The sequence below is a fragment of the Malus domestica genome, chromosome 06 (assembly GCF_042453785.1).
Source record: "Malus domestica chromosome 06, GDT2T_hap1".
Lineage (NCBI taxonomy): Eukaryota > Viridiplantae > Streptophyta > Magnoliopsida > Rosales > Rosaceae > Malus > Malus domestica.
The window spans coordinates 12,301,026-12,328,649 of record NC_091666.1 but is presented as its reverse complement, the minus strand read 5'-3'; the positions used below and the strand labels follow the sequence as shown (position 1 = coordinate 12,328,649).

Sequence of the window (27,624 nt, the reverse complement as noted above, 5' to 3'; positions counted from 1 at the left end):
AACGAACTTTGTAATAATTATACCTCTTTTTTGGCTAAGAAACCAGTTAAGAGTAAGTAATGTTACAGTTACGTAATTTACTTTTTCCTGATATGACCAAAATTGTTAGACATATGAAAGAATCCTTAACCCATAAACATTATATCTTTTTATTCCAAATTCTTGTAAATTGTGTGTTTCTAATGTCGTGCTAGAGTGGTGGAGGAGTGAGGGAGTGGGGGTGGAGTGGGGGTGGTGGTGGTGATGGGCATATAAGAGGAAAGTAAATGTGGCGATCATGATGATGGCAATGTCAATAGTCATAGGTGGGGGTGGCGACGATAAAGTGGTCACAGAAGGTTATGATGATGATGGTTGTGACAACGTAGGTGGTAGTAGAGGTAGTGGAGGGAGTGGTGGTGGCAGGCAAGTTAACATGGTAGTATTTCAAGTGGCGATCATGTTGGTTGTATCGGTGGAGGCATAAATATGGTTCTAGGAGCTTGTGACACGGTGATGATTGTATGACAAGGTGATAGTAGAAGAAGTGAGATGATTGTGACGGTAGTGGCATCAATGGCGACGACATGGTGTTGCGGAAGTGGAGATATTTGATCCTTATTGCATCATGGTGGGTGGTGGAGTAATCATTAGAAGTAATAAAACAAAATCCATAAAAAATTTAGGAGGAGATGTTGGATTTATTATGACAACAAGTATAACATAAAACACATCAAAGTCTCTGAAAGTCCATGACTTTTTTAAAATGGAAAACTAACAAAAAGTTCAAAAAAACTTTAGTTTTAAGGAAAAATGACAAATAAATGTGTGGTGAATAGTACCAGGAAAAGGTAAAAATATGGTTTTTCGTTAAAAATGAACAGTATTGGAAGTGTTTCGTTAAAACTCCCTTTTTAAAATCCTTTAAAATGAATGAAATATTGAATACATCTAGACTTTTGTAAGCTGGTAAAAAAGTCATAATATAATACTACAAGATTTTTGTAGACTTTTTAGAAGTCATAAAAAATCTTTATTCAATACAAGGTGACTTGTATTAGTCTCCAACAAAACCAGGATTGAATACACTTGAATTTAAAGCCTAATCTGGCACATCGTATTAGGATTAATAATACGGTAGACATTGTTTGGTGCATTCACATACTAAATAAGCACCCGCTCTTGGCCAGGGCGCTTAGGTTGAGTGAGTCTTTCAAAACTGTCGCTGGTCTTGGGTTCCAAGATCAGCCAACATGGCGGCGGATGCTCTCGCGTCAGTTGGTTTTACGGAGATGTGTGATGTTGTGTGGGTCGATAGGCCCCCATCTTCGTTAGTGTATGTCTTATGTAATGATGGTCTTCCTTGTCCTCATTAGTTGTTCTTTGGTGGTGCTTGGGGTGACACTTTTACTTAGTTGAAGTGTCTGTTGGTCTTAGCCCCTTTCACTGCTCTTTTCTTTTTCTTGGTTGGTCGTCCCTGGTGTTCGCCTTTGAGTTGGCTTTCTTGTCTATGTTTGGCTTCTTAACCTTGGAATGTGATTTCCTAGCTTTAAAAAAAATAAAAAAAAATAAAAAAAATAAGCACCCGCTTAATTATATCATCTATCAAATTTAGTACGGCTGACTAATACAACCCAAAAGCTTGGTATTATTAATCGAGTGCGCTAACCAAAAACACACTCACTTCCTCTGTTCGGTTTCATGGATCTGCTCCTTGGCAAATATGCTCCATCTTCACGAGCAGTTCCTCGACGAGTTCTCAACGCCGACCGCCACTCCTCTGCAAACGGTCGCCAAGCAATTTCCGCTTTCGTCCACCGCTTCACATTTCAGCCGTCGACGTCGAAGCACGACGATGTGGACGAAGAGGTAGTTGAGATCAAGAATCCCGATCGATTGTTGAGATCAAGAATCCCGATCGATCGTCAACAACAATAAGCTTAGCAACTCAATCATCTTCCGCTGCCGACAGCGTTGGATCCGGCTCCGACGGCTCCGGTTAACTTGGACCATGCCACGAATTGATTTCTTTTCTTCATTAATTAGTATCTTCAATTTAATCAATAGTTGTTTTGGTTGGTGAATCGATGTGGGTTTTGGGTGATTGAAGAAATGAGGAAATGGGTTCGTATGGGAGGGTGGAATTTGAAGCGTGGGTAAGATGGTGAAGAAAGGAAGACACGCTGGGAAGAGACCTGGGTTTTTCACCTTCCTTTTTTTATAATTTTTTTATAATTTTGTCTTAATGATGTTTAATTACTTTTTTTCCTTCTATTTTTCTCCCTTTTTCATTTTAACAACAATTATTATGTGATTTAAAAAAAAATTAATTATAATCCAACGGATTATCCAATGGACAAATTAATCCGACATAACAACAAACGTCTGACTAATTTAATCAGTACTAGACTATTTGTCATATCCGACTGAAATAGTTTGTACAATTCGAGTTGCCAAACGAGGCTTAAGAGTCGTATACAATACATTCCCTTAAACTTAAAAGCTCCCATTTCTTTTTTCTAGATATTGATAACATCAAAGATACTAATTTCAGTGGTATCATTTGAGTAGAAATAAATTAAGCATGTTTTGCCACTTAATACAACGGCCTAGTAATATTCCTCTTCACTTGTTAGTGAGAGGTCTTAGATTCGATTCTCGCCAAAGAAAAATTTGAATCACATTACTACTAGCCAATTGTGAAGATAATATCGTTTGTTCAAAAATAAAAAAATAAAATAATGCCAACCATCAACTAACAATATTTTTACCCTAATCTTGCTACACCTATTTTTATATAAACCAACAAATAGATTCATTGAACAACATTCAAGTTACCTCCAAATCCTAATGTTAAACCTTTTTACTGAATCATTTTATTCAAAATCGTCTTAATAGAGGCATCGACTAATTCTATTTAAGAAGATACTTGATATTCATTCCATGTGTAACTTAGCTTTCCCGAGTTTCATTGGGAATTAGTCTTACCCTTCGGGCTTGAGCAATTTGAAATATCATTTTTCATCATTTTAACAGAGAAGATAAATAAAACAAGTCAAATCCCAAAATGCTTGAGAAAAGAAAATCGTAGAAAGAGGAACATAAGCTTGAGGTTTTCAAAACAAATGCTCTTATGCCTAGAAATTTCTAGGAACAAAAGTTTGGTATAAATTCATAATTGATATACCGATGTAAACATGCGGTTTTCAAGAAATATTTTTGGGCTTAAGTTGGTATTAATTATTACAAGTGAAGTATTTTAAGGAATTTGATAGCAGCATTGTTCAACTCATAGAATGCTGGATCTGATAACCTTGGAGTTGGGATGGCAACCAAAGGAAGCTTCTTCTTCAACACAATCCGAAACTTCTCAAAAAGATCCAACTTCTCTCCCTCTGGCAATTTCCAGTTGAAAGAATGCATCACCATGCTCTCAGCCATTACAATCCCAACACATATTCTTGTGCCTGACCCAAATGGAAATTTGTTGAGGTCTTTCCCATTGTAGTCCCATTTGATGTCCAAGAACCTCTCCGGATCGAACTCCAACGGGTTTTCCCAAATCGATGGGTCTATGTGTGTGGTCCAAACATTGATGAAAATCATAGATCCTTTCGGAATGGTGTAGCCTCCCACAATGCATGTTTCACTTGGGCAATGACAGACTAACAGAGGCAGGGTTGGATGCAAGCGCAAAGTTTCTTTCATCACAGCTTGTAAGTATGACAATTTGTCGATGTGGGATTCTTCTACAATGTTGTGTTTTCCAACTACATCTTCCAACTCTTGCTAGGCTTTTTCCATCATCTCTGGTATGTTCAAGATTTTAGCCAAGGCAAACTCAGTTGTGTTGGAGGAAGTGTCAGTCCCCCCCCCTTCCACCACCGTATCCTGTCCACAGAAAGTTGTGTTACTATACTAGTTGGCTCTCAAGAAACAAGGGAAAACAAATGCTCGTGTGGAAAGTAACTTCCATACATGTAGGGCTAAAAACTTGAAACCTAAAATCTAAGCGATTAGCTGCCAATGTAAGGCTAAAAACTTAATGCAGACTGTAAAACAATCAACCATGTCAACAAGTGAGATTAAATTTGAGATTTATGTTGTCTCAATGCATAATGTTTCAAGGGAAGACATAACCTCATGTACACAGATATATTGAATGAAAACTTACAAGTTTGGTGGTTAAACTATTGGACAGTCTTGTCACTTAGTACTACAGTCTAGTAGCATTCCTCTTCACTTGTAAGTGACACGTCTTAGGTTCGATTCTCGCCAAAGACGAATTTGAACCACATTATTGCTAACTCATTATGAGATTAAGCGCACCCATCGTTTGTTAAGGAAAAAAGAAACACTATTAGACAGTTTAAAATTCCCTTTTTCTTTTTAAACTCGGGTATACGGAACTCGAATTTATCCACAAACTTGTCATGTACAAACCTTTTTGAAAAGAAGAAATCATGATGTAGGAAAAAATAAATGGATGAGATGAAAGATGAGTTTAGAAGGGACAGCAACATTGCAAATCCAAACATGAAAATAGTGCAGACAACAAAACCATGGAGACTCTCATGGACCACATGCACTTTATTGGGTAGCCACAAACTTCCATTTAGAAAATGATAGTGGATCATATGCAGTTAATTGGGTAGACATAAACTTCCAATTAGAAAATGATAACCGAATCGGCTTTGTTTTGGTTTTCACTTTGTCTGCATATTTGTTTCATAGCCACAAACCAAAAACTAAAAGTTATATTTTTTGAGTTTTCAAACTTTAATTTCAATTTTTAATTAATAATTGTTGGTGCAATTTTTTTTTTCAACAAATGAAAGTATCTACAGTAAAGAGATGAAGAAGTAAACTAAGATTTACAATGAGCTTGCCATACTAATGTAGTTCAACTTCGCTTTTGATGAGAATCACTAGACCGTAGTACTAAATGACTTGTTGAACTACATTAGTATGGCAAGCTCATTGTAAATCTAACAAGTCATTTTGTTTTCATCACTTGTTGGTACTTACAAGTGAGGAGGAATACTAATTTAGACCGTCATTTGTTGGACCAATAACTTGTTGGTACTTACAAGTGAGGAGGAATATCACTAAACCGTAGTACTAAATGACTTGTTGGTGCATTTTTAATAGGGTTTTTATCACAAATGGTCCTTGAAATTGATCTATCTCATCAACATAGTTCTTGAAATTGAAAATCAATCAATGTCGTCCATGAATATGGGTGCTGCAAATCAATGTAGTCATTCCATTAGAATTTTGTCAAATAATCTGTTAGTGCACTGATGTGGTACATGTATGAATTCATATATCCAATTAAAATGCACCATGTGGATTATGTTTTATTTTTTAAATAGATTTTTTTTCCCAAAGCTTATAAATAAATAAAATAAAAAGGGAACAGTAAGCCACAGCCACCCAACCACTTAAAGCTGCCATTCCCATCCCTCCTCAGCCACCAACCCACTCAAAGCTGCCAAAGTCCCCACAACGTGACGACTTCTCTCTCCCTCTTTCACACCTTCCCCTTTCCTTCTTTCTCTCCCCCCCTCTCCGATCGAACCTCCCCTCTGCGCACAGCCATCTTGCCTTCTCCCGCGCCCCACTTTCTTCCACGACCCCCCACTCGCAATTTCCAGTTTTGATTTTCAAGATTTGTTTTTTGTTTAGACATCGCCAGTAATCCAATCCCATAACTATAGAGATACCACAGTTTTCTGTAATCTTCATTATCTATGCATAATCTGGTCTGATAAGTCAGAAAGACCAAAATCAATAAGTTCATAACAAAATGAGATTAAAATTTTAATCACATGCTGGCATCACCCCTCTTGTTCCATTGACCATGGTCAAAACCGGGAGAAGATGAGACCAAGTCTGAGGGAGAATTGGTTCTTCGATTACGATCCAAAAGATCAAAAGCAGTGGAAAGAACTAGAGAGTCGAGAGATCTTAAAAGCCAGAATGACAAAACTTTTGTTTATTTCTTTCTATTTACTCAGGTTTATTGTTTTCAGAATTTTGATCATTCTTAAAAATAATAACTTGATATAATCCACATGTTGCTATTTAATAGGGTATATGGATCCATAAATGTGTCACATCAACAAACTAACATATTATTTGACAAAATATTAAGGGAATGACTACATTGATCTGCAGCACCCATATTTAGAGACGACATTGATCGATTTTTAATTTCAGAGATCATTTTGATGGAGTGGGCTAATTCTAAGGATCATTTGTGATAAAAATTCTTTTTAATATTAAATAAATAAATTATAATTATTTGATTGCTAGCGGGGATTTGAGTTTGTTTGTCGTTATTTGTTATTAGTACGGAATTAAGTGGAGTCTTTTAACCTTTCACTTATTGTAACTCTTGTAGCTCTTATTATTGTTAATTATAGGTTTATTACCCTATTCAAGTGATAATAAACAATAATTAGTAGCATTTTCTCCATCATATTTTTATTTATCATCCCACTAGCATTTTCCTCTACATCTATTGTTCTTCATGCCTCCATCTTTTCCATCTTTTACTTATTGGCCACTGATGGGTGTTTTTGTCGACTTTTCCTCAGCTAGGTTTTAGTCACACGACAATTCAGTTAGACTGTTATATTTTGGAGGGGGCAAGTTAGGATATATGTTGCTGCATCGGTTCGAGAACTTTTGTCAAACCACATTGGGCTTGAATCTAGAAAAAAAGAATGAGATACCAACGTCTTAACCAAATGTCTAGGCAATTCAATATCACAATTTTATTGTAATTTTTCGGGTTTCACTGGGAATTAGTCCTATCCTTCGGACTTGAGCAATTTGAAATATCACTTTTCATCATTTGAACAGAGAAGAATAAAACAAGTCAAATCCGGAAATGCTTGAGAAAAGAAAAGGGGACATAAGCTTGAGGTTTTCAATAACAAATGCTCTTATACCTAGAAATTTCTAGGAACATAAGTTTGGCATAAATTCATAATCTATATATATATATATATATATATATATATATCGATATCTCACAATAGAACATTATCGTAAACATGCAGTTTTTGAGAAATATTTTTGGGCTTAAGTTGGTATTAATTATTACAAGTGAAGTATTCCAAGGAATTTGATAGCAACATTGTTCTACTCGTAGAGTGCTGGATCTAATAACCTTGGAGTTGGGATGGCAATCAAAGGTATTTTCTTCTTTAACACAATCCCAAACTTCTCAGAAAGATCCAACTTCTCTCCCTTTGGCAATTTCCAATCAAAAGAAAGCAAAAGTGTAGCAAGTGAATGCATCACCATCCTCTCAGCCATTGCAATTCCAGCACATATTCTTCTGCCTGACCCAAATGGAAAATAGTTGAAGTCTTTCCCACTATAGTCCCATTTGCTATCCAAGAACCGCTTTGGATTGAACTCCAACGGGTTTTCCCAAATCGAAGGGTCTCTGTGTATGGCCCAAACATTGATGAAAATCCGAGATCTTTTTGGAATGGTGTACTCTCCCACAATGCATGTTTCACTTGGGCAATGAGGGACTAACAGAGGCAAGGCTGGGTGCAAGCGCAGAGTTTCTTTCATCACAGCTTGTAAGTATGGTAATTTGTCGATGTGGGATTCTTCTACAATGTTGTGTTTGCCAACTACGTCTTCTAACTCTTGCTGGGCTTTTTCCATCATCTCAGATTTGCTCATGATTTCAGCCATTGCAAACTCAATTGTGTTGGAGGAAGTGTCAGTCCCACCCACCACCATATCCTGTCCATAGAAAGTTGTGTTACTGTACTAATTGGCTCTTTGGAAACAAGGGAAAACAAATCCTCATGTGGAAAGTAACTTTCATACAGGTAGGAGGTTAGGTACTTTGTACAAGAGTTTCCATTAGCTAAAACTGAAACTTGAAACCTAAATCTAAACGATTAGCCACCAATGTAAGGCTAAAACTTAACGTACCCTGTAAAACAAGGGAACTTTAATGAAAAGCACCCGGTACTGTTCACTTTAACGAAAAACCACATTTTTACACTAAAAAGTCAATCCTGGTACTATTCACTTTACCCTTTATTTTGTCCTTATCATTAAAACTCAAAGTTTTCAAGCCATTTTCATTAGTTTTCCTGTAAAACAATCAACCATGTCAATAAGTGAGATTGAATTTGAGATTAAGGTTGTCCCAACGCATCATGTTTCAAGAAAAGACATAACCTCATGCACACAAAAACATTGAATGAAAACTTACGAATTTAGTGATCAAACTATTGGATGGTTTTGCCACTTAATAATACTCTATAAAGGTATTCCTCTTTATTTGTAAGCGAGAGGTCTTAGGTTATAGGCGGAGCCAATTAAGGCCTAGAATGGTTAACTGACCCTCCTCACCGTTTGCCAAGTTTGTAATCATTTATTGTCTTTAGAATTATTTGGTTTCATATAAAACCTGACCCTTCTCACAAATAAATTTCTTCAATACATTATTTTGTAGTAGACTAATAGTGTATTGGTGTTTTTTTTTTATTAGGCTCTTATTTTAGATGTAGATGTAGTACTTAACGACAAATGTGTTTTTATGTTATGAAGTAATATTTATGTGGCAATGTGGTATGTGAAAATTTAAGAAGAAAAAAATATTTTTCTTACGGGTCAGGTCACTTTACCACATTGGCAATGTTTTAAATTCTGAGAAAGACTTCACAACCTTGAAAAGAAATTTTTTTTCATTTTACATATCCTTACACATTTGATATTTTGTAGTAGACTAGTAGTGTATTGGTGTTTTTTTTTATTAGGCTCTTACTTTGGAGTGTAGATGTAGTACTTAACGACAAATGTGTTTTTATGTTTTGAAGTAATATTTAAGTGGCAATGTGGTATGTGCAAATTTAAGGAAAAAAAAATAATTTTCTTAATGGGTCATAACGGGTTGGGTCCTTTTACTTAATGGGTAAAGTGACCTTACCTGTTAAGGACCTGTTAAGATAACGAGTGTAACATGACACAACTCGTTAAGATAACAAGTGTTACACGAAAACTACACGAGACACGACAAATACAACCCGTTTGCCTAGCCTACATGACATCATACGGCAGTCGTAACATGTTTCATCAATGATACAATAATATGTATAAGTTTTTTGAGGACTTGAAACATTAAAATACGGAAATGCATGTTAAATGTACCTAGTATAACCGTTTATACAATTACCCAACGGGTAAACCATTATACGAGTAAGAACTTAACGATTATGAGTAAATAATTACGGTTACCTGCCCTCTATAACCGTTGCCCATCCTTGCTCATGGAACACATGCACTTAAGTGGGGTAAGCACAAACGTCCATTTAGAAAATGATGGTGGACCATATGCAGTTGATTGGGTAGGCAAAAACTTCCATAGAAAATGATAACCGAATCGCCTTTGTTTTTGTTTCCACTTTATTTGCATATTTGTTTCATAGCGACAAACTAAAACTGAAAACCAAAAATTTTTGAGTTTTCAAACTTTACCTTTCAACTTTTAGTTAATAATTGTTGGTGCATTTTAATATTTTTTTTGTCAAACGTGCATTCTTAATATTAATTAATTAATTAAAATTGTCATTGTTTTATTGTTAGGGGAAAGTTAAGTTTTGTTGTTATTATTTGTGGCAAAGGATCCTTGCTAGATCCTTTTTCTAGGGATCTAAGGAATCTTGCAATCGTACTTGTTCATTGTATATCGTGCGGTCAATTTTCGTTAGATACTATTTATATTTGAATTTTAAATTTTAAATGATTTATGATCGCATAATGTACGATGAAGGAACACGATTGCGGGATCCCTAAGATCCCTAGGAAAAGGATCCGGCTAGGATCCTTTTCCATTATTTTTTATTAGTAGGGAATTAAGTGGAATCTTTTAACCTTTCACCTATTGTAACTCTTGTAACTCTCTTTATTGTTAATTACAGGTTTATTACAAGTGTGATAATAAACTTATAATTGGTATTTTTCTATGGTGTCAGTGCATTTATTGTCACATCCCGGCCCGGGGTCCACCACATCCCGAGCCCGCTCCACCACCGTAGCACGATATTGTCCGTTTTGGTCCCGACTACGCTCTCACGGTTTTGTTTCTGGGAACTCACACGAGAACTTCCCAGTGGGCCACCCATCATGGGAGTGCTCTCGTGCGCTACTCGCTTAACTTCAGAGTTCCAATGGAACCCGAAGCCAGTGAACTCCCAAAGTTAGGGATGTGGTGGATCCCGGGCCGGGATGTGACAATTTGGTATCAGAGCTTTGGTGGCCACAAGGAATCCAACGGTGTTCTGACAGAATTCACAAAAGTATGACTCACCCTCGGGTGTTACATCTTCGTAATTGTATCCTTAAAGCTTCCGAACTGTGTAAATGGTTACGTCACTCTCACGTGACGGCCAGCATGCCTTCCTTCGGGACGGGATATGTCATTTATCCTGTAGCATTTTGGAGGATTAAGTTTTATTTAACTCTTAATAAAATATGTAGCACATGTTGAATGGAATGTTATAATTACATGAACATCCTTGACAAAGTTTACCTATATGAGTGAGAGAGTGGGGCAGTTTTTCTATAAAATTTAGGCTTGCTCTCAAATAGACTCATGAAAACCGGAATTAGCACAAGACGAGGAGGACAAGTTGCTGAAAGAGGAAGCACAGGGAGCAAAGCCCACGGCCAAGGATGACCAAACCTTGCCGCCACCACCTAGTCCTTCTAAACCGTCCCCAACCACCAAGGTAAGTCCCAATTCGACTGTTTCTAGTTCTATTCCATTAAATGTGCCCTTTCCTGGCAGGTTTAGGCAATCAAAGAAGGAAGAAGCCGAGAAGGACATTCTAGTGACCTTTCGGAAAGTTCAAGTCAATATCCCGCTCCTTGATGCGATTAAGCAAGTCCCGAGGTATGCTAAGTTTTTAAAAGAACTTTGTACAACAAGGAGAAGGATTTCGAACAAAGAGGTGGTTCAAGTAAGTGAAAATGTCTCTGCTGTGTTACAAAGGAAATTACCCCCTAAATGCAAAGATCCGGGTAGTTTTACAATTCCGTGCGTTATTGGTAATACTAAGTTTGAACAATGCATGTTAGACTTAGGGGCTTCGATTAATGTTATGCCATACTCTATTTATGCATCTATGAACTTAGGTGAGCTTAAAAATGATGGTGTTATAATTCAATTAGCCGATCGTTCTAATGCATATCCAAAAGGTGTTTTGGAAGATGTTTTGGTGCAGGTTGGTAACTTGATTTTTCCAGCGGATTTCTACGTGCTTGACATGGAGGATTCCCCCCATTCCACCCCATTGCCGATTCTATTAGGGAGGCCCTTCATGAAAACAGCCCGCACCAAGATAGATGTGTTTAAAGGAACTTTAACGATGGAATTTAATGGGGAAGTCATTGATTTCAATCTTTCTGAAAGTATTAAATTTCCTAAGAACGATCATTCTTGCTTTTCTATTGATATAATTGATGATTTGGCGCAGGATTTTCTCGATTGTTTGGAGAGGGATACCCTTGAAACGACAATTGCACAAGGAATTGGGCAAAAATCTGGTTTTGCCGTGCCTAGAAGTGAGGAGGAGGCCGAGATAGTGGCTGCCCTTGAGTCACTACCTCAACACCATGGTAAGCCTTCTAACCCAATTTCAATTCCAGTTTCCACTAATAAGTTGTTACCCTCAGTGATTCAGGCACCCGTACTTGAGCTTAAACCGTTGCCCGATCATTTAAAGTATGTCTTTCTGGGAGACAACAAGACATTGCCCGTCATTGTCTCCTCATCACTCACGGCCCTAGAGGAGGAGAAGTTGATCCGAGTGTTGAAAGAGCACAAGACGGCCATTGGGTGGACTTTGGCTGATTTTAGGGGAATTAGCCCGACTACGTGCATGCATCGCATACTTCTAGAGGAGGGGGCTAAACCAACTCGAGAGGCTCAGCACCGTCTCAACCCTCCAATGATGGAAGTTGTGAAAAAGGAGATTATCAAACTTCTTGATTGTGGAGTGATTTATCCGATCTCTGATAGTCGTTGGGTGTCACCGGTGTAATGTGTTCCAAAGAAGTCCGGAGTGACAGTGGTGAAGAATGCCGAGAATGAGCTTGTGCCAACCCGCATCCAAACAGGTTGGCAAGTGTGCATTGATTATAGGAAGCTCAACGCCACCACAAGGAATGACCACTTCCCTTTGCCGTTCATTGATCAAATGCTTGAAAGGTTAGCCGGTCATTCTTTTTATTGTTTCCTTGATGGTTATTCTGGATATAATCAGATTGTCATAGCGCCGGATGACCAAGAAAAGACAACTTTCACATGCCCCTTTGGTACCTTTGCTTATCGTCGCATGCCTTTTGGGTTATGCAATGCTCCGGCCACATTTCAAAGGTGTATGGTAAGTATCTTTTCAGATTTTGTGGAAAAGATTATTGAGGTATTTATGGATGATTTCAGTGTGTTTGGTGATTCATTTGATGGATGTTTGGAAAATCTCACAATAATTTTGAAACGATGTGTAGAAACTAACCTTGTGCTTAATTGGGAAAAATGTCACTTTATGGTTAGACAAGGCATAGTTCTAGGGCATACTGTTTCAGAAAGAGGAATTGAAGTGGATAAATCGAAAATAGATCTTGTACGCTACTTACCCTCTCCTACTTCGGTTCGAGAGATTCGTTCGTTTCTTGGTCATGCAGGATTTTATAGGCGATTTATCAAGGACTTCTCCAAGATCTCAAACCCTCTTTGCCGTCTCCTTCAGAAAGATGTGGCATTCGACTTCAACAAGGAGTGTGAGAAGGCGTTCAATCACCTCAAGTACATGCTAACTTCGGCCCCTATCATAGTTCCACCGGATTGGAGCCTTCCTTTTGAGCTTATGTGCGATGCTTCCGATTATGCATTAGGAGCTGTTTTGGGGCAAAGGAAGGACAAGAGGCCGCATGTTATCTATTATGCCTCTCGGACTTTAAATGATGCACAATTGAATTATTCTACCACTGAAAAAGAACTTCTTGCTGTTGTATTTGCTTTAGATAAATTCCGTTCTTATTTGCTTGGTACTAAAGTTATTATTTATACGGACCATGCAGCATTGAAGTATTTGTTCACCAAGAAGGAGGCCAAACCACGACTCATTCGTTGGATGCTTCTTCTTCAAGAGTTCGATATCGAAATCCGGGACAAGAAGGGAAGTGAAAACGTGGTGGCTGACCACTTAAGCCGTATAGTGCATGAGGAGGATGTCGTGCCTATCATAGAGACATTCCCAGATGAGCAACTGATGTCCGTCAAGGTAAGTGAACCGTGGTATGCTGATTTGGTGAATTATTTGGTGTCTAAACATGTTCCTAATGAATTACTTAAACACCAATGTGATAAATTGAAGAAAGAGGCACGGTTTTATGTGTGGGATGACCCGTATTTATGGAAATATTGCCCTGACCAAGTTATACGTAGGTGTGTGCATGATTCTGAGTTTAATGCTATTCTAACCTTTTGTCACACTTATGCTTGTGGGGGACACTTTGGCACTCAAAGAATAGCACTTAAGGTGTTAGAATGTGGTTTCTATTGGCCTACCATCTTTAGGGATGCTAGAACATTTTGCATGTCTTGTGATAGATGCCAAAGAACGGGCAATATTGGTCCTAAACAACAAATGCCGCAAACCCCCATTTTTAGTGTTGAAATCTTTGATGTTTGGGGTATTGATTTTATGGGTCCCTTTCCTTCGTCACATGGGTTTCTTTATATATTGCTTGCTGTGGACTATGTGTCGAAATGGGTGGAAGCAAAAGCCACCCGAACTAATGATTCTCGAGTGGTTGCAGATTTTGTGAAAACTAACATTTTTGCAAGGTTTGGAATGCCACGAGTGCTAATCAGTGATGGAGGTTCCCATTTTTGTAATCGAACCATCGAGGCGTTGCTCAAGAAATACAATGTCACGCATAAGGTGGCCACACCTTATCATCCTCAAACGAGCGGGCAAGCCGAGGTTTCGAATAGGGAAATCAAGCAGATTCTTGAGAAGACCGTGGGGCCTACAAGGAAGGATTGGAGTTTGCGCTTAAACGATGCATTGTGGGCGTATCGCACTGCCTACAAAACCCCCATTGGGATGTCACCTTTTCGGCTCATCTATGGGAAGCCATGCCATCTTCCCGTCGAGTTAGAGCATCGTGCACATTGGGCCGTCAAAACGTTTAATATGGATCTTGATGCCGCAGGTTTACATAGGAAGCTTCAATTGTGTGAGCTTGAGGAAATCCGACATGAAGCATATGAGAATGCCCGGATTTACAAGGCGAAAACGAAGGCATTCCATGACAAGATGATTCGTGCCAAGACGTTCTATATGGGGCAGAAAGTGTTGTTGTTCAATTCTCGTCTACGATTGTTTCCGGGTAAGTTGCGTTCCAAATGGGTTGGTCCTTTTATTGTCACTAATGTTTTCCCTCATGGTGCAGTGCAAATCAAAAGTTCAAGGACGCAACAAGAATTCAAAGTGATTGGGCATCGATTGAAGCCCTATTACGAGATGTTTGAGGAGCATGTCGTGGAGGAGGTACCCCTCCATGCCGTGGCACCTAGTCAAGCTTAAACGGAGGTACCGTCCGGCTGGAAGACGTTAAAGCAAGCGCTTCGTGGGAGGCAACCCATGCATTCGACAAAGGAAGACCTAAAGAGCATTCCAATTCCAGATTTGCGTTCCTAAACCCTTCTCTTTGTTGCTTATTTAGTTTCTGCCATGTTTAGTTTGTTAGTGTTTGTTTCTTTGTTTGTTTATGTGTTTTTGTGTTAGTTTATGCTTTGAAACATTGAGGACAATGTTTGCTTTAAGTGTGGGGGGGTAACCAAAGTGTTTTGATGCAAATTCGTAGGGTTTTCTCACTCATACTTCCCAATGTTGTTTCTTGCTGTTTTTAGGTGCTTTTAGGCTGTTTTGGTGTGTTTTAGTGTGTGTTGATATAAAAATCCGAAAATCCCATAAAAAATTGAAAAATTGGGTTAAAACAAACCCAAAAAGAGTTGTTTTTGTGTGTTTGTTTGTGTCTTAGGGTACCTTTCAACACAATGATGAGGATTCGGTTTTTAATTGCATGACTGTTAAAGAAAGTTATAAACATGGATGAAAGTTTGATTTACTCTTTGGGTTATGCTTGGTTGTGGTTATAACTTATGAATTCACATGTAATCAAAAAGGAAAAAAATCAGTTTTTGTAACATGCTTGAAGGAAGAAACTCAAACTAACGCTACATCCCTGAGAGACTTGAGCCTAAACTTTACTTGGAGAGTTATTAATCTGTGCATTCTTGTTTTCTAAAGTCGTTGCATGATCTCATTATTCTTTGCTTGGTTGCTACTTAGAATGCGTTTCATCACTTTAGTTCCAAATGCTAGAACTCATGCCAATTTCATTCAAAACATGTTATTGATGTGCATAACACATATTCAAGATGAAGTTGTGTAGTAGTTACCACCATAGCCAAAAAGCCTTCATTCCATACATTTGTTTTCTAGGTTTAACCCCGTTGAGCCTTATTTAGCCTATATTGTTTGTTAACCCACGTTATCCTTACCTAGCCTAGATTAGGACCATCCATACCCTTGTTCTTAAAGCATAGTAAGCATGACTTAAAATGAATTCCTTTTGATCAAGGGTGTGCAGAAAACAAGTGTGGGGGAATGTGAGCCTTGTGTAGTGTGTGCCAAAGTCTTAAATGAGGCATGGGTTAGAAAAGAAAAAGAAAAAAAAAATAAAAATTCGTAGAAAAAAAAGAAAAAAAAAAGAAAAAAATTGTGAAAAGTGTGAAAAAGAGTTGAAAGAGCATGGAAATGAGCTCTAAGGTGTTGGTTGTTGAAGAAAGGGTCCAAAACATTAAATTTGACCCTAAGTGTTGCATGAATTTCCCCTTTGAGTTTAAAAGTTGATTTCTGCATTCAAAAGTGAATTCTAAGTGTCAATTTCATTGCTTTGCTTACTATTGTTTTAAGAACGTTTGTTTACCCTTCACCTTTCTTTGTTAGCCAATACCCCAAGCCCCGTTACAACCCTTAACTTCTATCTTGAGTGTTGTGTATTTCAATTTGTGGAGTTTGGGATTGGTATGAGCATATGGTGTCACTGGTTCTCGCGTCTAAGTAGTAGCATTCCTTTCATGAGATCATATACATGCTTATTGAATTCAGAAAAAGCTTTCCTTGTTATAACATATGTGAGCATTCGTTTTTATATTTACATCAATCTTCTCACATATAACTAGTATAGGGTGTGTAGTCAGAAAATCTGTGTGAAAATTGAGTGCATATCTAGTGAGGAATTGAGCAAATTCTCTAAGGCATGTTACTAAGTTCAAAATCATGTTTTAATTGGTTAAATGTGAACTAGTACGTGGTGACTATGATTAAGTGTGTGCTTAAGTGTAAAGATGGCTAAAATCGGTGGGAATGATGATTTTTAATATGTCATGTTCATTGGAAATCCCTGAGGCGATTGTTGGAAGGTTTAGGTTGTGTTTCGTTTGTTTTGTTTCGTTTTGTTTTTCTTTTGTTTCTTTGTTTTGCTCGAGGACTAGCAAAAGCTAAGTGTGGGGGAATTTGATAGGAGCATATTTATGCGCCTTAGTTAGCTAGTTCTTATGCATTTTCGTTATGTTTTCTTCGTTAAAGTAGTCTTTTGAGCTACTTTCATGTGTTTTCAGGTTTAAAGGGCACATTACAAAAAATGATGCAATTCGGAGCTTTTGGAGCAAAAAGTGAGCTGGAATGTTGTGTATGCTTATGGAGCGCAAGGAATGGACGAGTTTGAAGGTCAAGGGAGCTTAAGAAATGAAGAAATGAGAGTGAAGAACAAAGAAGTCGGATTTGGCAACTAAAGTTTCTAAAGTTGGAAGTTTCTATTCTTGAAGGTTTCCATTTTCGAGAGTTTCTATTCTTGGCTTTGGGCTTTTGGATGAACCATCCTTACCCTCTTAGATTGGAGCCGTACCTTCCTAAGCCCAATCTCTCTTGAATTCTGACTTGTTAGGCCCTTTCCTTGTGGATTTGGGTTATACACATTCCTTTCTAAAACTAAGTGGGCTAAAACCCTAATTCTTTGTGGATATTCAACCTTTGCCGCACCTAAACCCTAGCCCATTGCCTAATCTGATCTCCCTAATCTTTGCCGCACCTAGGGTTCTAGCATACTTGATTTCCTTGCCTTGCAAGGCTTTCTAGAAGCCTTAACCTTAGCCCACTAAACCAGCCGAACCCTAGGCCTTTTCCCATGCAAAATCTGATTGTTTTAACCTATTTTCTGTTGGATTTGGGCTTCTAGAAACCCTAATCTGATTGCTAGGGTTTTTAAGTGCCTATATATACTCCTTTAAAGCTTTTGGCCGAACCTATCACCTCCTATATTCATTCTACACGCCAAAACCCTAGTTCTAGTTCTTGCCGCAACATTCCACCCCCAAACCCCCAACTTTCTGCCCAAATTCAACCTGGCCGCAACTTTCCATTCAAATAACCATTCATCCACCACAGCCGCACCTTTCCACCACCATCACCACCTCGTGCAGCCACCATTGAAGGAGAAAGAAGTAGTGCCGTGCAGTCCAAAGGAGGGAGAAACCTTGCACATGCAATCTGCCATTAGTGGAGTGTTTGGAGTTCTTTCTTCTCTTGTTTCTGTTTTCATGTTTAATTTAATTTGCTTTTCAATTATGTTAAACATGTGGAACTAAGTTCTTTTTAGTTAGAGGCGAATTTGAAGCCATGGACATATGTTGGTTATGATTTGATTTACTCCAGTTATGAATTCATGAACTTTAGATGTGGTTTACTTTTCTGTTTTGATTAAGGACTTGTCTATGTATGTGGGTTGAGGGTCGACACTTAATTTGCATGCCTAAACTTGATGCCAGGATATAAGGGAATTTCACCTAATCGTTATGAACTTATATTCATGAGTAGTAAAGATCGCTAGTCACGATTGTGTTTAAGTAAACCCTAGGCTGGATTAACATGCGTATTCCATAGTTATGAATGCCTAGTTGATGTTCATGATTTCCGTTGAACTTAATGATCTTTGTTGAATGTCTCTATCATGCGTATTCCATAGTTAGGGACTTTGATGAGGAATAATTTGGTTTTAATGCGTATCCCATTCAATCCAATGAATCTAGGGAAATCTGAAAGTTAATTTAAGCGAACCTAATTAACTTGGAGCATTGTCATTCATTGTTTGTTGAAGTCATAACTGGGAATCAAATTATATGCATATGTTCATGTGTGGATAAGGAACCCTCTAACTAGTTTCTCACCATTCTATTTCATCACAATCTGTTTTGCTTTAAGTTTGTTTTCAAGGTTTAAGTTTTAAAGTTTTAAGTTCGTCAAAATCAATCCCCCATTTATTTTAAAGTGTTAGATTAGTTAGAAATCAATTTAGTTTATGTTTTTAAGTGTCTTGAGTCAAGTTTTAGTCCAATTTCGTCCAAATTAGTGTTAGGTACTCAAACTGCCCAGAAAGTGATTTTAAGGCAGTTTTGAGTCTTGTAGTTGCTGTTTTGAGTTTTTGGTTGATTTAAGTGTTTTAAACTCTATTTTTGCATTAATTGAGTCTAGTTTAGTGTTCTACATTATGTTTTTATGTTCTTGAGTCAGTTTCACATTGATTAGCATCCCTAGTTAATCCCCGGTTTAGAACGATCCCTATTTGCTCATATACTACAATTGTCATCCATAGGGTTTTAATTTGTGTGTCAAGTTAATTTTCACATCAGACCATATGCAGTTGATTGGGTAGGCAAAAACTTCCATAGAAAATGATAACCGAATCGCCTTTGTTTTTGTTTCCACTTTATTTGCATATTTGTTTCATAGCGACAAACTAAAACTGAAAACCAAAAATTTTTGAGTTTTCAAACTTTACCTTTCAACTTTTAGTTAATAATTGTTGGTGCATTTTAATATTTTTTTTGTCAAACGTGCATTCTTAATATTAATTAATTAATTAAAATTGTCATTGTTTTATTGTTAGGGGAAAGTTAAGTTTTGTTGTTATTATTTGTGGCAAAGGATCCTTGCTAGATCCTTTTTCTAGGGATCTAAGGAATCTTGCAATCGTACTTGTTCATTGTATATCGTGCGGTCAATTTTCGTTAGATACTATTTATATTTGAATTTTAAATTTTAAATGATTTATGATCGCATAATGTACGATGAAAGAACACGATTGCGGGATCCCTAGGATCCCTAGGAAAAGGATCCGGCTAGGATCCTTTTCCATTATTTTCTATTAGTTGGGAATTAAGTGGAATCTTTTAACCTTTCACCTATTGTAACTCTTGTAACTCTCTTTATTGTTAATTACAGGTTTATTACAAGTGTGATAATAAACTTATAATTAGTATTTTTCTATGGTGTCAGTGCATTTATTGTCACATCCCGGCCCGGGGTCCACCACATCCCGGGCCCACTCCACCACCTTAGCACGATATTGTCCGCTTTGGTCCCGACTACGCTCTCACGGTTTTGTTTCTGGGAACTCACACGAGAACTTCCCAGTGGGCCATCCATCATGGGAGTGCTCTCGTGCGCTACTCGCTTAACTTCAGAGTTCCAATGGAACCCGAAGCCAGTGAGCTCCCAAAGTTAGGGATGTGGTGGATCCCGGGCCGGGATGTGACAATTTGGTATCAGAGCTTTGGTGGCCACAAGGAATCCAACGGTGTTCTGACAGAATTCACAAAAGTATGACTCACCCTCGGGTGTTACATCTTCGTAATTGTATCCTTAAAGCTTCCGAACTGTGTAAATGGTTACGTCACTCTCACGTGACGGCCAGCATGCCTTCATTCGGGACGGGATGTGTCATTTATCCTGTAGCATTTTGGAGGATTAAGTTTTATTTAACTCTTAATAAAATATGTAGCACATGTTGAATGGAATGTTATAATTACATGAACATCCTTGACAAAGTTTACCTATATGAGTGAGAGAGTGTGGCAGTTTTTCTATAAAATTTAGGCTTGCTCTCAAATAGACTCATGAAAACCGGAATTAGCACAAGGCCATAACATGCTAGCTATTAAAACCCAAATTAATACATGGGTTATTATGTATGAGTAGTAATTCTTATTTTCACACAAGCATTTGTAGTTCAAGTCTGAGGCCACTATCAATTTTGGAGTAGGAATTATTGTTTCACTAATGGAGGTTTAATGCAGAGTCACCTTCATGATGCATGATGATACGTCTTTAGCTAGTATTTTTTTTTCCTTCTTTTCTCCTAAATTAATATTAAAAATGAGTGGGGAATGTTGGTGCATTTAATATTAAATAAATTAATTATAGTTGTCATTATTTTGTCACATCCCGACCCGGGGTCCACCACATCCCGGGCCCATTCCACCGCCGTAGCACGATATTATCTGATTTTGGCCCAGACCATGCCTTTATGGTTTTGTTTCTGGGAACTCACGCGAGCAAAACTTCCCAGTGGGTCACACATCTTGGGAATGACCTAGCCCATTTCTCGCTTAACTTCGGAGTTCCTACAGAACCCGAAGCCAATGAGCTCTCAAAAGGCCTCGTGTTAGGTAGGGATGAGAATATACATATAAGGATCACTCCCTTGGGTGATGTGGGATCGATCTTACAATCCACCTCCCTTAGAGGTCCGACGTCCTCGTCAGCACACCGCAGCCAGGGTTAGGCTCTGATACCAAATTATCACATCTCGGCTCGGGCCCCCACCATATTCCGAGCTCGACTCCACCGCCGTAACACGATATTGTCTGCTTTGGGCCCATACCACGCTCTTACGATTTTGTTTCTGGGAACTCATGCGAGCAAAACTTCTTAGTGTGTCACCCATCTTGGGAATGATCTGGCCCCTTTCTCGCTTAACTTTGGAGTTCCTACGGAACTCGAAACCAATGAGCTCCCAAAAAGGCCTCGTGCTAGGTAGGGATGAAAATATACATATAAGAATCACTTCTCTGGGTGATGTGGGATCTTACAATTTGGTTGTTAGTGGGAAATTAAGTTTATTTGTCATTTGTTATTAGTGGGGAAGTGGAGTCTTTTAACCTTTAACTCTTGTAACTCTTTTTGTTGTTAATTCTAGGTTTATTAGCCTATTCACTAAGGGTGATAATAAACCTATAATTAGTAGCATTTCTCAATCATATTTTTATTTATCATCCAACTAATAATTTCCTCTACAACTATTATTCTTCATTCCTCCGTCTTTTCCATCTTTTACTTATTGGTCGAAGAAGAGTCTCCTTGTGGTGTAGCTTTAGTCTCAAAATTTATATTTTTTTTCTTCACTAAAAGTTATATATATATATATATTTTTTTTTTGTTTTGTTTTTTGTGTGCAGCTAGGTGTTGGTCACATGACGATTAGTTGGACTATTATATTCTAGAAGGGGCAAGTCAAAATATATATTGCTGAACTGGTTCGTGAACTCATGAGTGAATTTTATACTATATATTATTCCCTATTCTTGATATATTTTGGTTATTATTTTGGTAAGATTTTGATGCTTTGCTATGTGTTTTTAATGTAGGACATGCAAACTTGTTTGGAGCATAAAGTAACCAAACGGTGGAATTTTTTAGTGATTCCAATTAGAGCGGGTTTTTGAATCTGTCAGGAAGGTTATATCAAAATTTCATAATTTTATCCCTAAGCATCTGACCGTGGTGAATTAATTTATGCCTAGCGTGCGGTGCTGGCAGATTTGGTTGCAGAGCTTATTTGCGACTTTTAGGTTGGAAGATGATAGATTTTGGACTTGGGCTCTTCTTGGAACTTGGAGAGGAGGTCCTAATCTTTAATTCAAGTCGTTTTGAACCTGTTTTGGAGCCCTGAAGGTTTAGAAATTGGAATGTAATTCCTAGTTATCCTTTTATTATTTTATTTCCTAGTTTTGAAGAACTTCAGACTTTTTACCTACAAGGTGTTTTCAATCATTTTTCTAGTTAATATATTTCTTCAGTTTTTATAGTTGTTCGTAACTAATTTCCGTTTGTTAGGGCGAAGCCATGAGCTTTAGCATGAATATGTGATTTTATTAATTTGCTTATGAATAGATGCATGCTTGTTTTGAATTATTAATCACCTCGATTAAAGCTATCTAATTGTCTTAGTGATTCGTGACCATTAGGGTTTTTAGACAAGTAATTTGATGTAATTTCTGTTGGAACATCACCCTGAAATTGAGGAGGGCTTCTTGTGATTAGTAATTGTAAGTTCACTTAAGGCGAACATCATGCTCTTAAGGTTTGCATGGTTTTTCAAAGGGTTTTCACAAAGCATAATGAGTCTTGCATGTTTATATTTGATTTGAACATTATAGACGGGTTGCATGTTAGATATACGTTTTCGCTTAAACATTACGAGGAAAATATGCATTAAGAAAACCTAACCTTCAAAGCATGTGTGTGGAAATTCATAAGTTATTGGTAAAATTGCGTAGGATTGTTAAGGAAACGGCGGAACCTTAGGCTTTTACAAATTGATTTTCTTTTAAATTGTTCTCTAGTTAATTTCTTTAATTGTTTTATTTTAAAATTCGTTTTTATTATATTAAATTCTAAAATCAACATTTTCCAAACTTTGTTTTAAATAATTAATTGAGAGTTGGTTTTAAACACAAATTATTCATTCAATCTCTGTGGAAAACAACCTTACTTGAGCTGCTATACTACGACAACCTTGTACTCTTACAAGTATTTTTAAGAGTTTTTATTCCTACTTTTATAGGTGGTAAAATATCCTATCATGAATTATTGTCAAGCTGTAGTGAGCTTGAATCTCCTTAATAGAGAGTGAGATACCGCGCCTCAACCTAATGTCTACACGCTTCTTAGAAAAATATCACAATTTTTTTGTAATTTTTCCAACAATAATTCGATAAACCGTTACTAAACAAGTTTTAGTAAAGAAAAAAAAAAGTGAAAAGTAAAACTAAAAGGTCGCCACAAATTCAAAGTAAGTCAAACATTTACTTACCATGAGCAAGGCCTTGAGATGAGTCATGGTGAAAGGCGTCTTGGAATCTCCTCCTTCCTCCTTCAACTTCAACAAAAACGTCAAAAAATCCTTATTCCCCTCCTCCCCTTCCTTGTCAATCCTCAGCCGTTGATCTATTATCTTCTCAAATATCCCATCAAACCTCCGAGCCAACCAGCTCATCTTCCTCACCACCCCTTGCAAATCAAACCTGGCCAAACCCGGATAAAAGTCCGAAACATTCGGCTTCCCCAAAAGCTCCGTCATCTCCGACACCACTTCCCGAAACTCTGCCCCGAGCCCCGCCCTCTCGTCTCCCTGCACGGTCCCACCCCACAGCATGTTCGTAATAACATTCATCACGTTCAGGAACATCTGCTCCCCCACGTTGACCGGCGATCCGATCCGATCGTAGAAGTACCGGACGGTCCGTCGGAGCTGTTTCCGCCGGAGCGCGTACACCGAGTCAAGAGTGGTGTTGCTGAGCATTTTCAGTACGCAAACTTTCCTCAACATCCGCCACTCCGGTCCGTACGGGGTCCACACGATGTCGGATCCCCCGTACGACGAGGCCCGACCCGCGGAGGGGACGTCGCGGTTGGCGAAGGTGATGTCATGGTCCTTGAGAATCTCGCGAGCTGAGGAAGGGGAGGTGACTACAACGCCGACGGTGTTGCCGAGGCGGAGCTTGAAGATGGGGCCGTATGATTGGGCCAGGCTCGCGAAGTAGGAGTGGAGTTCTGGGTCGAGGGAGAGGAGGTTCCCGAGCAAGGGCAGGGCGCGTGGGCCGGGTGGCAGCGGCGGGTTCGGGTTGTTGGATTTTTTAACCAGCCAGAGGTACAGAAGGACGAGGAAAATGGTGGAGATGAAGATCAGCAAACTTTGGTCAGTACTTGGTTGGTGGGATTCAGACCAGAGGGAGTACAGGTAGCTGGAATGGGAATCGGATGCCATTGCTGTGCACTGGGTGCAGTGTTTGGGAACGGCAATTGATTGGGAGTGCAGGAGGACTGGATTAATGTAATAATCAAGTGAAGGAATACTTTGTTGGCGGACTGGATTAATATAATATTCAAGTGAAGGAATACTTTGTTGGCTTGACGGCTGTACATGGTATCTTTCTAATTAGATGAACTTGGCACTTAACAAGATTGTCATTATACATAATAGTTTATTTCTGATTATTAAAAAATAAAATGATTTCATAACCATAACGTGCCGGCGGGCCAATCTCTGTAAATGTATGGTGAAATGTCAGATAAATACCCATTTTTGAAACAAATATAATCCAAAATAACAAAAGTGCTATAGACAACACTTTTATTGATAAACGCTTTTATAAGAAGTCATTTTCTTATGAACCAGTTGAAGATTTCTTGTCAAACGCAATAAAGAACACTCTTATTTATAAATGCTTCTGTAAAACAAAAGAATTTATAAGTATTTATGCCAAACGCAATAAAAAACACTTTTTGTACGCTTAACGCCATTCTAGAATCCACAAACAAGCCCGTGAAGGGGAACTGAGAAGGTCCATGCCTTCCATACTCAAAATCAGTCCGTCAGACCTGTTTCACTTCACACCAAAATGAAAGCTAATAACGAAAAACGAAATAGTAGTCGAGCAGGCTGTAAGTAGTCAAATTGCATTAGTTGGCAACCATAATTATATAACCAGAACATGCTCCAAAAATGTTTTGTTTTATTATTACTGTTGTTCATCATGTTTGATTGTAATTGTAAATTTACGTACCTGGGGAATTCAGTATCATTCCCACGATTGCCAAATCCGCCCCCAAAGCGCCTTGTACGTGCATTGACATTCAGTGTGGTAGCTTTGGGTCCTCGCTAAGAGGTGGGACTTAATTCTCACATTCTCATGACTCTTTATGTGTGGTGAATTTCGACTTTATCTTCACTCTCATGACTCTTTATGTATGATGAATTTTCAAACTTAACACGTGAATAATACAAATGGGATGACATGAAACACATGTGGCCATTGAGCTTCACATGTGGGTGTAATAGTACTACAAAATTATCTATAACTAGCGATCCAAAAATCGACAAAAAACGTATATTACTGTCGGATTTTAAGCAAAATCAGACAGAAAATGGATGCAGTGGCGGATATAATAAGCGACATAATTGCCAGCGTCAGGAAATGAATTTTCCAATAGAAAATACTCTAAAACCGACAAAAATTGTGTCGGATATAACCGACAAAGAATATATTAATAATGAATAAATAAGAGCATTCTCTGTCGTATAAAACCGATAGAAAATACTCTAAAACCGACAGTACTTGTGTCGGATATAACCGACAAAAAATTATAAATAAGAGCATTTTCTGTGGGATAAAACCGACAAATATATTAATAATAATAAAAAATATAAAAGGGCCAATTTAAATAAACATAAACAATTTGATGTCGCGTTGAGAAAAATATTACAGAATTCTTTATTCATACTACAATACACAATTTGCTTCAACAGAATTAACAATTTAACATCTTCAACAAATAAACCAATTTTCCCCCATCATAATAACAAAACCCAATTAAGCAAATTAAAACCCTAATAGAAGATAATAATATTCATGAAAAAAGAAGTTAAAAATATGAAAATTTTCCTAGTGAGCCCTGGCCACAGGATGAGCATTTGCATAGCAAATGGTTCTCTGGTTAGGCGTGGCAAGCATAGCAGTGTGATCCAAGAATATTGAAGCGCCACCACAGACTGCAAAATTGTTCTGAGATCATCAGCACTTGAGAAACCCATGTTTTCAACTTGCCTGACTGCATATACATAAAAAGTAATGCACCCTTTTCTGAATTTAAACCTAGCCATCTCACAGCCACTCAGCCCTCTGATGAGCCGTTTGTTCACTTCCCCAAGTGGGATTTCTGGCGGCCAAAGGTGGTTCAAAGCGGCCTTCATGGCCTCGGTTTCGAAAACGAAGAGGAAACAACACAATGGCAAAGGACGACTGGCTCCTCTTCTCACTTCCTCTTCTTAGCAGGTGGCTGTAGAATCTCTTCCTCCTCTTCTTCCTCTTCTTCTCCATCCTCATCTTCATCATCGTCATCATCACCATCGTCATCATCGTCATCTTCTTCATCATCATCCTCATCGCTGCCTCCGTCGCCATTGGCTTCAGGATCATCCTCTGGATCCCCTTCTTGATCTGCCCCTTTGTCGCCTGAGAAGTCCTCATCTCCGGCATCATCATCCTCCGGGTCATCCACCTCCTCATCTTCTTCATCCTCGTTGTCATCCTCTGTATCACTAGCATCTTTGTTTTCCGCACCAGGAGAAAAGGAGGAAAGGGGAGGAAAGGGAGAAAGCATCGGCGTATGAAACAGATGTAGGGATTTTATTTTGGAAAAATTTTCATTACTGTCGGTTAAAATCGACAGAAACAATTTTTTAAATACAAACCAACAAAAAATTTTAATTACTATCAGCTATAACCGACAAAAAAAATGACGGCAAAAATTCTCCCAAAATTTTAAATCCCCCCAAAATTTTGTTACAATTAAAAAAAAAAAAATAATGGTTTGGTTTAATAAATAAATAAATAATATGTATTTAAATATAATACATTTTTAAAAATTAATATAAATAATTGTTTGGTTTAATAGATAATAACCCATGTAATATATGTGATAAAGAAACAAAAAGATAATTGTACAATGAAAATGTCATCTCACACAAACTAAATATTGTCTAATTAATACTTGAAAAACATAAATAAAAATTTAGCACAAATTACTTTTCCTACTTTAAAATTTAGGCAAATTTAACGGAGATATGCATTCTACGAAACTAGTTTCAATGATCTAACCGTCAAACTTGTTTGTAAATACTACAAGATCACATACGTAAAGAATCGCAAAAAAAAAAAAAAAAACAAACATTCAGAGATTAGGTAACGGAACAAAAGTTTTCGACGGTTATAAACGAAAAATCACAATTTAACGGTTATTTTAGCTCCAGTTTTGATGATTTTTTTACAGCTACACTCCTCGACCTATAAGAATGCAATGAATGAATTCGATCTTCAATTTAAAATATTCACACTAGTGGATACCAAAAAAATCTTATTTTATACTTAATGGAAGTATAATATTAACTCTAAGTGTTTGTTTAATCTACCGTTTTGACGCAATATGCATTCTACAAAACTTTTTTCAACGATCCAACCGTCAAACTTATTTGTACACACTCCAATATTGCATACGTAAAAAATCGTTAAAAACCAAGGTTCTAAAAAACACTAGGCGCTAGTCAGGCGGTGGGCTAGTGCCTAACGCCTAAGCCCCTAGGCGGGTCTAGGCGGATTTTGGTAAATTTCTTATATTTTTTATGAATTAATTAAATTTACTATATCAAATGTAAATAATTATTGACTAATATGTTATTTCTTATTGAAGAACATACATATGTGAATGTTTTATGTACATATATGATATGCTTGCCTAAGAAAAAAAAATTATCTGAATAATTTATAATTTATAATTTATATAAGATTTACACACACACACACACACAAAATTTATATAAGATTTATATACACACACACACACACAC

General features: G+C 37.7%; 3 protein-coding genes across 3 annotated transcripts; all 3 read right to left on the bottom strand.

Moving 5' to 3' along the window:
• Positions 1 to 3,222: 3,222 nt before the first annotated feature.
• Positions 3,223 to 3,687, bottom strand: LOC108171649 (flavonoid 3',5'-hydroxylase 1-like). The gene has a single exon (XM_017328069.3). The coding sequence runs from the start codon at positions 3,685 to 3,687 to the stop codon at positions 3,223 to 3,225; it is 465 nt and encodes a 154-aa protein (XP_017183558.3).
• Positions 3,688 to 7,032: 3,345 nt separating this feature from the next.
• LOC103428208 (flavonoid 3'-monooxygenase CYP75B137-like) lies at positions 7,033 to 24,455 on the bottom strand. The gene is made up of 2 exons (XM_029104613.2): positions 23,032 to 24,455; positions 7,033 to 7,752 (listed from the first exon to the last, which is right to left on the bottom strand). Exons 1-2 carry the CDS (start codon positions 23,983 to 23,985, stop codon positions 7,132 to 7,134), a joined length of 1,575 nt encoding a protein of 524 aa, XP_028960446.2. The 5' UTR covers positions 23,986 to 24,455; the 3' UTR covers positions 7,033 to 7,131.
• Positions 24,456 to 26,033: 1,578 nt separating this feature from the next.
• Positions 26,034 to 26,381, bottom strand: LOC103437181 (uncharacterized). The gene has a single exon (XM_017332782.3). It carries the CDS (start codon positions 26,379 to 26,381, stop codon positions 26,034 to 26,036), a length of 348 nt encoding a protein of 115 aa, XP_017188271.2.
• Between the last annotated feature and the right edge of the window lie 1,243 nt (positions 26,382 to 27,624).

What these genes read in the sequence shown, in the direction of transcription:
- LOC103428208 (XM_029104613.2), bottom strand. Translation starts at nt 23,985, where the DNA reads ATGGCATCCGATTCCCATTCCAGCTACCTGTACTCCCTCTGGTCTGAA. An exon ending in ATCTCAAGGCCTTGCTCATG is followed by an intron (nt 7,753 to 23,031) that starts GTAAGTAAATGT and finishes TTCTATGGACAG; the next exon opens with GATATGGTGGTGGGTGGGAC.
- LOC108171649 (XM_017328069.3), bottom strand. Translation starts at nt 3,687, where the DNA reads ATGAAAGAAACTTTGCGCTTGCATCCAACCCTGCCTCTGTTAGTCTGT.
- LOC103437181 (XM_017332782.3), bottom strand. Translation starts at nt 26,381, where the DNA reads ATGCTTTCTCCCTTTCCTCCCCTTTCCTCCTTTTCTCCTGGTGCGGAA.